General features: G+C 43.0%; 1 protein-coding gene across 4 annotated transcripts in view; it reads left to right on the forward strand.

Moving 5' to 3' along the window:
* The first annotated feature begins 4,297 nt into the window (after window positions 1-4,297).
* prdm5 (PR domain containing 5) overlaps window positions 4,298-15,628 on the forward strand; it is a 127,010-nt gene continuing 115,679 nt past the window's right edge. For 3 of the 4 annotated variants that reach the window (XR_008572739.1, XR_008572738.1, XM_054790468.1), the window contains exons 1-3: window positions 4,298-4,545; window positions 5,022-5,105; window positions 12,216-12,338. Coding sequence is in view for 2 of the 4 variants with exons in the window: in XM_054790468.1 (XP_054646443.1) it covers window positions 4,453-4,545; window positions 5,022-5,105; window positions 12,216-12,338 (300 nt within the window). In the remaining 2 variants the exon portion in view is untranslated. Of the gene's footprint in view, window positions 4,933-5,021; window positions 5,106-12,215; window positions 12,339-15,628 lie in introns of all 4 variants that reach the window. The other variant, XM_054790469.1, reaches the window with a different exon arrangement.

The following is a 15,628-nucleotide window of genomic DNA, read 5'->3' on the forward strand; positions in this document are numbered from 1 at the left end:
GCGCAAATTAGACGGAACATTAGTTGGGATATCACAGATATAATTCATTTCAGTTTTTTCTATGAAAGCTTTCAGCTTGCATCACTGAAATCAATAGAATACCTGGAAATAAGCCAATAAATCAAAGCCCAACCATGGCAGGCTCACTCAGGCACACCCGACATTTGATTTAGACTTACACAGACTTTATTGATCCACAAGGGAAAGTCTTTGGTTACAGTAGTTCAATTGCAGAACACTCCTAAAAAAGTTCAATGCAATATGAATAAAATATAAAATAAAATGAATATAAATAAAAATAATATAAGATGGACAAGATTTGCATATTTGCAAATAGTGTGTAGACGTATGGTAAATGCAAGTAAATGTACACTTTATACAAAGAGAGCAGACAGTACAGCGCTATAACGTTGTGAATTACTGTATCTGTTACAGGCAGGTGAGGTATTGCAGAGCTCGTTGGAGTGTGGAATAAATCAAGTCCTGCAGCGTTTACGGTGGGAACGGAACTGGAGGAGTCTGCTGGAGAATGAGCTCCGCTGCCCCTCTGTTGTCCGATGGAGTGGGTGGGTGGGTTTGTCCATGATGGAGAGCAGTTTGTCCAGTGTCCTCCTGTCTCTCACGGTTACAAACGCCTCCAACTGAGTGCCGACAAGCTGTTCGGCTTTCCGGATCAGTTTGTCCACTCGGTTTGTGTCCTTTTTGCTGGTGCTGCTCCCCCAACAAACCACAGGAAAGTGAAGGCCACTAGCTACCACAGACTGGTAGAAGATCTCCAGCAGCTGGCTACACACATTGAAGGACTTAATTAAGCTTCCTCAGGAAGTAGAGTCTGCTCATTCCTTTCTTGCAAACACTGACCTGTCATATAACTCATGCAATCACACCGTCATAGAAATAAACCCAGAACTTCCACGCTTCACACTTGTCCTGCACAATAGAAAGACTCCAAACAAGACATGGAATCGTGCAAAAGAAATGGCGAGACTCGAAATAACCCAATAAGTCCCAGCGCACACTATGCTCCAGCACGAGCAGACGTGTGGGATGCGTTACATCACGGCGTCCTTCATCCCGCCACCTTGCATCATAGAAGTATCTTCAAAGACTAAAAATGTCAAAGTCCACTACGGTGCACTTACTCATGCGTGAGCACACGTGTCATCCATGTGACCGCTTGCATAGTAGAAATAAACAGAAATACTCCATATAATCCACAAAGTCAATAGCCACATAAACAGATGCAAAGACCACCAGACCGATGTCTCATTTTTAGAGAATGTCCACTTTATTCAGCTATTTCATGTCCTCTCAAAGACGTTTTTGCTGTCTCTCTGACTGCCTACCTTTTGGATTCTGCCTACCTTTTCGGACATATGCGTGTTTGAAATAAATTAAACCAACCAACCAACCAATCTCTTTCCACAACATCCGTCCAAAGCACACACACACACACACCTTCAAATGTCTAAATCCGAACTGCTCTTTTTGTGCAGGTGTTGACGTTGGGAGCTGGAAGTTGTTGGTCTGGAGCAGAGTGTCCACATCTTCGTGAAAAATGAAAGGATGCACTTTGATATTTTAGAAAGCAACACATATAGATATGCTAAGAAGTTATATACACTCCAGTTCAATATTTTAAGACTGGTTGAAAAATGTCAAAAATGTACATTTTGCACTGTTGGATCTTAAGGAGGTTCTAAGTAGAGAAACAATGTTTACAGTAAGCAATTTGTTGCAAACAAGCATTCAAGTGAAAAAGGCTGTTCATCAGCTGATCAAAAGTTTAATATTATAGCTAAAAAAAAAACAAACCCCGCCTAAAATAGAAATAAGATGTTGAAAAAGGGAGTGAGTAATGAATAGCTGCACCATTTTTGTTAATGAGGTGAAAAATGGGTTTGGTCATGCTTGATGCCAGTGTTTCCAGGAGGCTAGTGGCAATGTTGCTCCAGGTGCTGAAGATGGCTTCACGGAGGGCATTCACTGTCTGGAACTGATGTCGATTTTTGGAAACTTCGCTTGCCATCCTTCCCCAAATGTTCTCCATTGGATTTAGATGAGGGGAACACGCAGGACGGTCCAAAAGAGTGAGCATATTCCTCTGGAAGAAGTCCTTTGTGAAGTGCAGCGTTGTGCTGTTGAAAAAAAGTCATTACCACCCAGACGAGGGCCTTCAGTCAAGAGGGATGCCCCCTGCAACATCTACACATAGGCAACTGCCATTTGACGCCCCCGCACAATCTGAAGCTCCATTGTTCCATTTAAGGATCATGATGGACTAGTAACACGAGTAACAACCTTCATTTGGGCCGAGGATTGTCCCGTGTCTGGACAGACAGCCAATGGGATCCTCAAAGTCACTTGACTTGTTTGTTCCATCATCCTCAGGATGTTTGAAGTTTCAAATGACTGACTTACTGCGTCCAACCTCAGCAGCAATGGTGCACTGCGAGAGTCCTTGCTTATGCAGCTCAACAATCCAATCGCATTCAAAGAAGAACGTTTTTCTGCCTTTGCCATCAAGAGATAATGACAGTGTGCATACCTGACACTAAATCACATTCAATCCACATTTGTGCCAATATTTTGCCCTTTAAATGGTGTGTTCTTAAATATTTGACCAGCTGATGAACAGCCTATTCACTTTAATACTTTAATTGCTTACTCTTATTTTTTTTGTCTCACTCTTGTTTCTTCTGTTTGCATTTTAAAGTTCAACTTACCTCCTTAAGATTCAACAGCGCAAAATGTACATTCTTGACATTTTTCAACTGCATTAACATTTTGATCAGGAGACATTTCAAGAAAAAAGTGCATCTCAGCTTTGTCATATAGGTGAAAAATTAGCATCAACTTCACTCTTTGCTCTTTTTCTTCACATTTCTTCACAGACATTTTTCCCTAATACCCACTGCATGGATTCTCCTATTAACCTAATAATGCATATTTTTGGAATGCGGGAGGAAGCTGGAGTACCCGGAGAAAACCCACACATGCACAGGGAGAGAGAGCACGTAAACTCCACACGGAGAAGCCCAAACGAGGACATGAACCCATCTTCCAGATCTCTTGACTGTGCGGTCAACATGCCAACCACTAGGCCACCGTGCGGCCTCATATTCCATCCATCCATCCATTTTCTATGCTGCTTATCCTCATTAGGATCGCGGGGTATGCTGGAGCCTATCCCAGCTGACTTTGGGTGAAAGGCGGGGTACACCCTGGACTGGTCGCCAGCCAATCGCAGGCGGCCTCATATTACGATAAAAAAAACATATTTTTTCTTTAACGTTTCCAATCTGCGCTACTAAAATGTTATTTTCCTCATATTATTTTATGCTTGTAAAATTGCGACTTTTTTTTCTTGTTAGAATACAACCTTTCGCTCGGAACATTTTCAAATTTACAAATTCTCAGAAAAAAACACATTTTTTTCATATCTGCTGCTGTTTTGTTTATTTAAACTTTCCTCGTGTAAATTTCCTTCTTGTAATTAAGACTTTACTCCCACAGTAGTTTGAATTTATTCTTGTACCATTATAACTTTTTCCACAACTTGCTTCCAAATATTGCAATTCTGTTGTTTTGTTTGTTTCTCATAATATTACGACTTTATCATTTTTTCCATTAGATTACAACTTCTTTCTCTGAATATTTAGACTTGGTTCTAGTAAAATTTCTGCTGAGCTTTCCATTCTTGCTATTGTTTTCATATGAAATTGTACTTTTAGAATGGGCTGCGGGTTAGTAAAAAAAACACCCACGGGCCACTTTGGCCACCCGTGGTCCGGAGGCTCCTCAGAGCGGAGACAGCGTGTCCTGACACAGAGTTCATGAAAAAATAAAATGCATAAGAAAGTTTTATATTTTTAACACTGTGATTTCTGTAGTGTTTTATGTAATGTCAGCAAATAAAAAATGTAAATACATTTTCTTGTGTTAACTAACATCTGAGAGACAGATGCAGTCATCTGAAGAGCCACATTTGGCTCCCAAACCATAGGTTCCGTACGGCGTTTGAACAGTACGCATATTGTTACGATGCCATCAATGGTTGCATCCATTCTTATCAAAGTCTATGAACCAGGAAGTAATCTTATTGCAAACAGGCTGATGGGACACATTTGATTGTGTAATGTGTACACAGTATAGAAATTGTAAGGGATAACTGTGTTTATTAGTTATTCCTAATGGCTCTTCATGTACTTCAGTGTTGTGTGCCTTGTAGCTTCACAGTCATAACAGCAAAGGTAGCTTCTGGTTACAAACTTTTTGGACCAATCAGGGCGCGCCGCCGTCTTCCTGCCTGTGGAGCAGCAACAAGTCCAACCTGGCTGCCTGTTGAGGACAAGATCCGCTCCAAATTCAAAATGACAATGGCTCCTCGCCTCGTCCGACACGTCTGACGTCCGTCTTGTTGTCCTTGAGTAGAATTGCGCAGCAAAGACAATGCTGGGCATGTACGTGCCGCATAGATTCTCCCTGAAGGCGTCCAAGGTCCAGGATGGAATCGGTCTGTTCACGGCCAGGAGAGTGAAAAAGGTTCGTTGTTTGGACTTTTCTACAAGACCCTGGTTAAGTTAAGACTGCGCAAGTTGTGAATTAGGAGTGTTTGGTCGCCGCTTGGCTGTCAGAGTGCGAGAGTTGTGACGTGAAGTGCCACGTAGCAACACAACTCCCCCCCCCACGCCTTTTCTTCTCCTCTCGTTTCCCAGTCCTCCTTTTACACTTCGCTAGCCAAACACGAAGAAAAGTCAACTTTACGCCAAGTTACATCTCAATGGCATATAATAGGATATGTTCATGTAGCCTCTATTTCAAATCAATGCATTCAATGTAAGGATGACGTTTGTGAACCATCATTCGATGACCACGCCCCCCGGAAGTGCTGCAAAAGGATGGCGCTAACGACTGTTAACACAATCATCAGTACGCTTTTATGTATTTTTTATTTTTATTTTTTTAATTTTTTACAAAAAAAGTATTATAATAAAATATTTTGGTCTTTCTTCTTAAAGGGTGAGAAGTTTGGACCCTTTGCAGGTGAGAAGAAGCTTCCGTGCGAGCTGGATGAAGGTTCTGACACCCGGCTCATGTGGGAGGTGATGAACTTTGTACATCAATGCTAATGCTGTCCTTTATTATTAATGTGCCGATCGATACGGAAATATGGATATTTCGGTGCTTTCTAAAGATATAAAAAGATAAAAAGAGACAGCTCATTACTGCATGTATGCGACTTACTTACCACCTATAAAATCACCTGAAAAAGTATTCAAAAAGCGCCAACAACGCTCCATTTACACATAATGTGACGTGCATATTAACCAAGATACAGCGCCATTGTTATTATTATTATTAACATTGTTACGCCGACCGAACTACGTTACTGCCGCATTGACAGCCCTACCACACCGAGTAGCTACTAGCCGGCTAGTGAGGGGCTTCACCACAGATTCGCCCACAGCGCGTCAGCGCCGCGCTCACAACACCTCAGACCACTTCCAAAAGGTAAAGTTACATATTCAAAATGCTGCCGCTGCTTTTGTGTTTTTATTTTTGGGTGTTCGTAGGTGTTCGTTTCTATGTTGCCATGTGAAATCAATGCGCCGAGAAAGCAAACAAAATACGCAAAATACTGTAGTAAGTATTACATGCTGTCATGAATGTACCTGTGACTACATGGTCACAGCATGGATATAAAACCATAAAACCTTGTCGGAGGTTTTTGGAGATGTTTTAATAGTGGTGGATCCCATAACGTGCAGTAAAAGAGAAAGCTCTAGCTGTCTGTTTTTATCTGCTTTTATATCTTTAGGACGCACAGGAAAGAGAAAGACATATGTGTTGTATTGTATTGTATTGTATTTGTACTTTATTAATCCCACAGCAGGGAAATTCACTTGTTACAGCAGCAGGCAAGATACGCAAGTAAAGAATACATAGTGACTACAACATGGTTCAAGTGGTGCAGGTGTTGTAGAGCCTGACAGCGGTCGGTATGAAGGACCTGCGGAACCTCTCCTTCTTACACCGTGGGTGTAACAGTCTGCTGCTGAAGGAGCTGCTAAGGGAACCCACAGTGTCATGTAGCGGGTGAGAGGTGTTGTCCATGATGGATGTCAGCTTAGCCAACATCCTTCTCTCCCCCACTTCCTCCACGGAGTCCAGAGGACCGTCCAGGACAGAGCTGGCTCTACTGATCAGTCTATTGATCCTGCTCCTGTCCCTTTCCGTGCAGCCCACAGCATAGAAGATGGCTGAGGCCACCACAGAGTCATAAAAGGTCCGTAAAAGAGTCCTGCACACACCAAAGGACCTCAGTCTTCTCAGCAGGTGGAGGCGACTCTGGCCCTTCTTGTAGAGGGCGTGGGTGTTGACGGACCAGTCCAGCTTGTTGTTAAGGTGAACACCCAGGAATTTGTAGCTGTCTACCAACTCTATGTCCGCTCCCTGGATGTTCACCGGTGTGAAGTGAGATGTTTTCCTCTGGAAGTTAATGATCATCTCCTTTGTCTTGCTGGTGTTGAGTTGCAGCTGGTTAAGCTCACTCCAGCTGACAAAGTCCCTGATGACCGTCCTGTATTCCAGATCATTCCCCTCTGAAACACAACCAACAATGACTGTGTCGTTGGAGAACTTCTGGAGGTGACACTGTGTGGAGTTGTGTGTTCTTGTGTGTTCAAGGATTGTGGATGATGGGCAAAATTTTTTAAAAAGTGCAGTATTAATTAATCAAATGTAATTTTTATGCTATGATATGAAATACACTTAAATACTTTTTAAAGTTTACCAGGCACATTAGCTGAATTTGCACAAAGTGTCTGCATAGAATGGGTATCGCCGATACCCGCCTGAATTTTACACAGTATTGGATCGGAAATGAAATCGGTGGTATCACTCATCACTACTGCTGAACAAAGCCCCGGTCCCAGCTTGCCGTACTTGCAAGTGCGTGCTGTCCACTTGCAAAAACATGGGCAAAATTGGGGGATCCGTACGTGGTGAGTGCCTCCTCAGTACGGATTTGGGAGCACGCAGACACGCCGTAACACTTGTAGTGCAGGAGGAACTTTAGCTGCATTCGGGCTGCGTTGGGCTACCCGATTCGCTCCAAGTACGGTTGACGTGCGTGCCCTCTACATCCAATGAGCGCACAACGCACTGACTCCGTAGGCACGCACCTGATAAGTGGCGCTGTCCATGCTTACTCGGCACTTCCCCAGTTCAACTGTCCAATGAGCACGCAGAACTCATGTGCACCGTACCGAGTAAGCAAGTGCTCTGCACTTAAAATGCACGTTGTGCGCACTGATTTCTGACGTAAAGTCAAGCTGACGGACGAGTGCCAACATTTAGTCTCCAAGATGCCGAAGACACAGAAGAAGGGGTCAGCGCCATCTGCATCTGCATCTGCATCTGCGGCCAGAGAGGCCTGACAGAAAAGGACCGAGGAAGATGAGAGGGCCAGAGAGTAAGAGGAGAGGAGGAGCGAAGAAGCTCCACTCCACACTGCCATTGAAGCTGCTCTTACAGCATCAGAACCTGGAATTGCTGCGGTGGAATGGGCGACATCTTTAGGCAGGACTTCTGGAGAACCTTGGAAGGTCGTCTGATACCCCCCCCCTGCAAACAAAGTTACATGAAAGAACATCACTATTAGCATGTTCATGGTAAAATATAATGGTGGGAATTGCAAACATTATACGATGGAGGGGTGGTTCTCTAAAAAAACAAAATAATGACACTATGATAAAAGTGTCATGAACTAAAGAGTGTAACGTGGTATATTTTTGACAAAAAAGCAGGATATTTGCGAGATTGAAGTTGTATTTTTAGGGTGGGAAACTGTGTATTTGTACAGTGGATACCCACAAATTTGCGATTCCGCATTCATAGCCATGTAAATTTTGCAGATTTTTGGTTAAAAAAAAAGGAATTTTTTATTTTTGTTTTGTTCTCTGAAAATAATTTGACAGAAAACGCATGTCATTCACCCTAATAGCCCTAAATAGATGATATTAGAGGCACTACGTACAGCACGCATGTACAGCTGACTTCACAACAGGCACAATAATCCATCCACCCATCCATCCATCCATGCATCCATCCATCTTCTACCACTTAGGCAGCAGCCTAAGCAGGGAAGCCCAGACTTCCTTCTCCCTGACCACTTCGTCCGGCACCTCCCGGCGGATCCCAAGGTGTTCCCAGGCCAGTTGGGAAACACAGTCTCTCCAACGTGTTCTGGGTCTTTCCCGGGGCCTTCTACCGGTCGAACTTGTCCAGAACACCTCCACAGGGAGGCATCTGAGAGGCATCCTGACCAGATGCCCAAGCCACCTCATCTGGCTCCTCTCAATGCGGAGGAGTAGCGGTTCTACTCCGAGTCTCTCCCGGATGACAGTGCTTCTCACCTTATCTCTAAGGGAAAGCCGAGCCACCCTACGGAGAAAACTCCATCTTGTCCATTCGGTCACTACCCAAAGCTCATGACCATAGGTAAGGGTAGGAACATAGATCAGTAAATTGAGAGCTTTGCCTTTTGGCTCAGCTCTCTTTTCACCATGACAGACCGATGTAGAGTCCGCATCACTGCAGATGCCGCACCAATTGCCTGTTGATCTTGTGTTCCATCCTTCCCTCACTCGTGAACAAGACCCCAGGGTACTTAAACTCCTCCACTTGGGGCAGGATCTCATCCCCAACCCGGAGATGGCACTCCACCCTTTTCCGGGCGAGAACCGTACACTTGGACTTGGAGGTGCTGATTCTAATCCTGGCCGCTTCACACTCTGCTGCGAACCGATCCAGTGAAAGTTGAAGTTCATAGCTCGATGCAGCCAGCAGGACCACATCATCTACAAACAGCAGAGACTCAATCCTGCAGCCACCAAACCGGAATCCCTCAACGCACTGGCTGACTAGAAATTCTGTCCATAAATATAATGAACAGTAACAGTGACAAAGGGCAGCCCTGGAGGAGTCCAACCCACACTGGAAACGGGTCCGACTTATTGCTGGCAATACAGGGTGGGTATTCTGAACTGTTGTTTGGCGCATAAGTGCAAACAACAGTCAGTACCCGTCCTCCCACCTGAAGGTGGAGGGAAACTACCCTCTCGTTCACCGGGTAAAACTCCAACATACAGGACACAAGCCGGGCCGCAACAAGAATTGCCACCCCTGCCCGTCGCCTCTCACTTCTGGCAACTAGGTGAGGTGTAGAGGTGATTCTGACTATATCTAGCATGAACTTCTCAACCTCGTGTACCAGCTCAGGCTCTTTCCCTTCCAGAGAGGTGACATTCCATGTCCCAAGAGCTAGCTTCTGTAGCTGAGGATCGGACCGCCTTCGCCTGCCACCCAGCTCACTCTGCACCTGACCCCTTTGGCCACTCCCATGAGCTCACCACTCATGGGACCAATGTCGCCTCTTTGGGCTGTGCCCGGCCGTGCAACATTGGTGTAGGCCATCTTGCCCCTCCTGGCCTGGCTCCAGAGAGGGGGCCCCGGTGACCCGCTTCCGGGCAAGGGGTCTATTGAGCCACTCTTTGTCTGGTCCCTCACCTAGTACCTGTTTGTTGTGGATGACCCTACCAGGGACATAAACCCCTCTGACGACTTAGCTCCTAGGATCATCGAGACACGCAAACCCCCCCACCACGATTAGGTGGTAGCTCAGGGAGTAGAGGCACAATAATCCCAAATAAAAATCCCTGATAAAAACATGGGCTACTGTTGCAGCCCTAACTCACAGCAAGCTGAAACTCAACTCTGAACCCCCGACGTCACTTCCTGTCCACCCACCGTTCAGATCCCCTCGGGAACACATTTATAACAACACACAGGAGCACAAGTCTTATTTATGTCTTATATGTATACTATATTGGGTTATAGAGGTGTAAAGGTGACTATAGGGGTGTTATAGCATGTCTAGAGGGATCTAAGAATGTAAACAAACATATTTAGAAGATGGTAAACAGGTTTTCTGTGCTCTAACTACCAAAGTATTCTATTTATAAAAAACAAATCCTACTTTGCGGAATTTCACTTATCCCGGTCGGACCTGGAACCAATTAACCACCACAAACGAAGGACTGCCGTACCACTATTAAATTAAAAAGCCCACAATTTTTACATGTTTATGTCTTTATGCTTCACTGATTATGTTTTTTTCTCAAGCGTTGAGATTTCATTTCTTTGTTAGGCGTCCATTGAACGCACCATAGTTGCTGTGACATGCGAAATTGAAACTTAAAACTTTTCTTCCGTAACTCCCATTCCATCTGTTCATGGATCATCTTACATTATCATTGATTAATGGTGGCTGGCTATACAGTTTACGAATATTGATTGAAATCAGAGGAAAACGTCAATGTCAAGCTAGCAGAAGGGTTCGGAGGGGGAGGAGCGAGCCGTGTGTAAAAAATCAAAATTTTTATGGGCATATCAATTACTCATGAATTTTAGTTATTTGCTGGTGGTTCCACAACGTAACCTCTGTGAAAAGTAGGGCTCACCTGTACAGTAATCCCTCGTTTATGGCGGTTAATTTGTTCAAGACTGACCGTGATAAGTGAATTTCCGCAAAGTACGATTCCGAATTGATAAATGGTATATTTTGGTAGTTAGAGCATAGAAAACCGGTTTATGACCTCTAGACATAAAGTAATACCCCTATAGCCACCTTAACACTCCTATTACCCAATATAGTACACATCATATAAGACATAAATAGAACACATCCTTGTGTGTGTTGCTCTAAATGTGTTTTGGTGCGGGGGGGTGAGTGGTAGGCGAACTGCAAGTGAGTTGAGAGTTCATTTTTACCTTGGCATTGGTTACGGCCGCTACACGCTACAGTAGTCTGTGTGGGATCATTCAAATGTGCAATAAAAGCCTGTTGTTCTGCCCATTAAGTGTGGTGATTGTGTGTCTCACCCAACATTACAGTAGCATTACTGACACCTCATGGCCTTATATTTGTATTTTACCTCATTTAGCCATAAAACGAGTAACTTGTGCTTAAATATGCATATTTTTGACTAATAATAGGCCTTAATCAACCAGGAAATAGCATGATATACTAATATATTTGACAAAAATTGTGAGGGAGTGAAGCTGTGAATTTGAAGCGCAAAGTGGCGAGGGATGGTCATGTATTTTCAATACAGTTGTAGATATTTGAGAAAATTGTGTCTTTTTTTAAGGGTAAAAAATGAAATTATTTAAAAAGCTATATATTTTTATATGTTTTTGAGAATTTTTGAAATTTTAAATGTAAATGTTTAATTTCCATCCATCCATTTTCTATGCCGCTTCTCCTCATTAGGGTCGCGTGGGTATGCTGGGGCCTATCCCAGCTGACTTCGGGCGACAGGCGGGGTACACCCTGGACTGGTGGCCAGCCAATGGCAGGGCACATATAGACAAACAATCATTCACACTCACATTCATACCTATGGACAATTTAGAGTCGCCAATTAACCTAACATGCATGTTTTTGAAATGTGGGAGCAAACCGGGTAAATGTTTAATTTATATAATATATTTCAGGACAAAAAAGTTCACAACTTAAACTAAAATACTTTTTTGAGACATTACAAGATTGAAGTTGAATTATGAGGAAAATATATGCTCACATATATAAACAATATATTTCATTAACTTCAAGTCTATTGAATTTGATTCTTAAAATTTTATTTATTCTCTTAATATTACATGGAAACAATACGACTTGTTTCTTTTTCCCTGCAATTTTACGATTTTCCTGTCGTGGCATAGTTTTTCTTTTCAGTATGGCTCTAATATGACATAATCCAGGTACTGGAAGAAAAGCAGCTCAGAGCCATCACCATAGCTGTGTAAGTGAACAAGTAAACATAAAATTCAAATCATTTCATGTAAAAACACACATTTTCTCTTATAATATGTTCATAATTGAATTGTCGGAAACGGTGACAGGTGTAATTTTTATTTGTATTAGTTGGAGAAGAAGACAAGGAGTCTGTTAAGTATTAACACAAGCAGTTATGTGGCAGCTTTAGCAGTAGAAATGTATCTTTGGTGTTATATGTGAAAGCTGAAACACACACGATGATGTAGTTATCAGTGGCGGCCATATTGAGACATCCATCATGTGCCGGTCATAGAGGATTTGCTTCTTCTGGCTACGAATAAAAGATGATTGTTAATTTTTCCTCCTCCAGGTCCGTGGCAGTAAGGGGGATGTTCTGTATATCCTGGACGCTAGCAACCCGCGCTACGCCAACTGGCTACGCTTCGTCCACCAGGCACCTTCGCAGGAGCAGAAGAACCTGGCGGCCATTCAGGTGCGTTTCCTCTCAAGCGCACAAAGCATCCTTTAAGTCCCTGCAGTCACTGCGGACGCCAGGCGGTGTGTGTCCTGCATACGCGTATCCGTTCTGCATTTTCCGCTGTGCACAGTTGTCAAAGTGAGGAAATGAGCAGATGAGGAAATGGAGCTGCAGGAAAAAAGGCGTTTTTTTTTTTAAATCTTAATTGCACCTGAAAAGTCTTTTTGGTTGGTTTGTTGCGAAAAATTAGAAAATGTTAGTACAAGGACACCACTGATATACTCCTGATCCAAATGTTAAGAGCAGTTGAAAAATGTCAAGAATGTACATTTTGCACTGTTGGGTTTTAAGGAGGTACTAAGTAGAACTTCAACACGCAAAGAGAAGAAATAGGAGTGAGACCAAAACAAAAGAGTAAGCAATTTATTGCAAGCATTAAAGTGAAATAGGCTGTTCATCAGCTGATCAAAAGTTTAAGAGCACAGCCTTTGAAAAGCAAAATGTTGGCAAAAATGTGGATTGAATGTGATGTAGGCTATGTTCACATTGATGCCCAATATGATGCCCAATTTGGAGTTTTTGTTAAAATTCCCATTTTTATGTGGTCATTCATATTAGCAAAAAGAAAGCAACTTGTCATTGTGAACGCAAAACGTCTGGGAAGTGACGTGCATGCGCAAAAACACATCACACGCATTGCTGTGTGTTTAAGTAAAAAATGCTGCAGTGTATGTGCGCTCTTGGGCGCATTTGTGGCAATTTCAAGGATTTTGTGCAATGGGAGTCAATATTGTCTTCACCTAATGATCCTGTGTAGCAGATGAAGAAGAAAGAGAGCAAGAATTTTGGTTATGACAGTTTGTGGAGAACTTTCTGCAACGTCTATTCCGAGGAGCGTATGGGTGGTTGTCGAAGCCGCTTTACTGACACACGCCTTTCGATAGGTCGCACATACAGTGGTGTGAAAAAGTGTTTGCCCACTTCCTTCTGATTTTTTTACATGTTTGTCACACTGAAATGCTTCAGATCATCAAACAAATGTAAATATTAGTCAATGACAAGACAACTGAACACAAAATGCAGTTTTTAAATGAAAAAAAAATTCAAAGGTACATGACCCTGTATGAAAAAGTGATTGCCCCCTAAACCTAAAAACTGGTTGGGCCCCCCTTAGCAGCAACAACTGCATCAAGCGTTTGGGATAACTTGCAATGAGTCTCTTACGGCGCTGTGGAGGAATTTTGGCCCACTCATCTTTGCAGAATTGTTGTCATTCAGCCACATTGGAGGGTTTTCCAGCATGAAAAGCCTTTTTTTTTTGTTCCCTGTCCTGTCCAGCCTTTAAGGCAGATAGAATTGTACATCTAAATGCCCTCACGTTCTCAACAAATTTACTCTGCCAGGGAAAAGTGTGAGATACACTTCCCCTGTTATACAGAATTTATTTAATTTATTTAATCTAATTTTGAGCGGTCGGACCGGAGCAGGAGGGGACAGAGAAGAAGAGAAAAGAAAACAACAACAGCAGCAACAACAATTGCGACAACAATAACAAAACAACAGAAACAAACAGGACTACATCAGCAAATGTCTGTGATGACTATAAAGACCCTGACGGAAGGGGCAAAATAATATCAACAACCACAATGACAATGCTGCATTGAAACAGTCACACATAATAGTAGTAATGAAATGATGAACTATGATAGTGATCACAATGACAATACTGCATTGAAACAGTCACACATAATTGTAGTAATGAAATGATGAACTATGATAGTGATCACAATGACAATACTGCATTGAAACAGTCACACATAATAGTAGTAATGAAATGATTAACTATGATAGTGATCACAATGACAATAACTGTAATGCACATCATTGTAAAAACTATCATCATATTGCTGATATCACCGTCGCTGTAATAAAACCAGCAATATAATAACACCCTGGGTAACTCAGTGAGTAATGTGGGGAAGTACGTACGTACTGTGAGTGTGCATATGTATGTGTGTACAGGTATCTCTGTATGTGTGCAAGTCTTCATGTACTGTATATGAAAGTGCGCGAGTGGGTGAGCGTGTAATTGTCACTGAAAATACATAAAAGGAGAGGGGCCCCCCTCCACCGCCCAGAAAGCCCCGCCCCAAATAGCCAGGCCGAGCCCCCACCACCACAAAAAAGCCACCAGGCCCACAGGGGCAGGCAGCACAAAGTTCAACCCCCCAAGAGCCAGCCCAGAGAGCCCTCTCTTTCGGGAAAACCAGCAAGGGGCCGCAGAAAGGCAATCCCAACCAGAAACAGGGCGCTGGCGGGCCGGAGGACAGCCAACCCCCGAGACCGGTGAGAGATCACACCCCACAGACAGGCAGACAGGCACCGGGGGCCACACACTAGCAGGCCCAGAGATGCCCCCGCAACCGGAAAGAAGCTCACCCACGCCGGATCATTACAAATATGCTTTGTCATGGTAGTACACAGTGAATAAAAAGAAATTATATGTATATATATATATATATACTGCGCAAAAAAATTAAAGGAACACTTGGAAAACACATCAGATCTAAACTGGGGGGGAAATGATCTTGAATATCTTTCCTGATAATAAGTGGGTGATGTATTAGTAACAAAATGATGACACATCATTTGATAGAAATGAAAATGATCACCCTATAGAGGGGGGAAATCAAAGACACCTCAAAAATGAAAGTGAAAAAATGATGCAGCACACTGGTCCATTTTGCTCAAATGTCATTGTAGCAACTCAAAATGATTCTCAGTAGTTTGTGTGGCCCCCACGTGCTTGTACGCATGCCTGACAACGTGGGGGCATGCTCCTAATGAGACTACGGATGGCGTCCTGGGGTATGATGTGTCCTGATGTGTTTTCCAAGTGTTCCTTTAATTTTTTTTAGCAGTATATATATATATATATATATATATATATATATATATATAAAATAATGCACTAAAAAAATTGACAAACTATATTAATTGCAGAAAAATATGCATTGAGATGCATTGATAATTGTTTTATCATACTGTAGCATTGCAGGCCTCTGAATCGTAATCATGTTGAATCGTGAAGTGGCCATAGATTCCCACCCCTAATTCAGAGGTGGACTTGCTGGTGTGTTTTGGATCATTTTCCTGCTGCAGAACCCAAGTTGCTTTCAGCTTGAGGTCCCCAACAAATGGCCGGACATTCTCCTTCAACATTTTTTGGTAGACAGCAGAATTTATGGTTCCATTTATCACAGCAAGTCTTCCTGGTCATGAAGCAGCAAAACAGCCCCAGACCA

This window comes from Dunckerocampus dactyliophorus, chromosome 10 (assembly GCF_027744805.1).
Source record: "Dunckerocampus dactyliophorus isolate RoL2022-P2 chromosome 10, RoL_Ddac_1.1, whole genome shotgun sequence".
Classification (NCBI taxonomy): Eukaryota; Metazoa; Chordata; class Actinopteri; order Syngnathiformes; family Syngnathidae; genus Dunckerocampus; species Dunckerocampus dactyliophorus.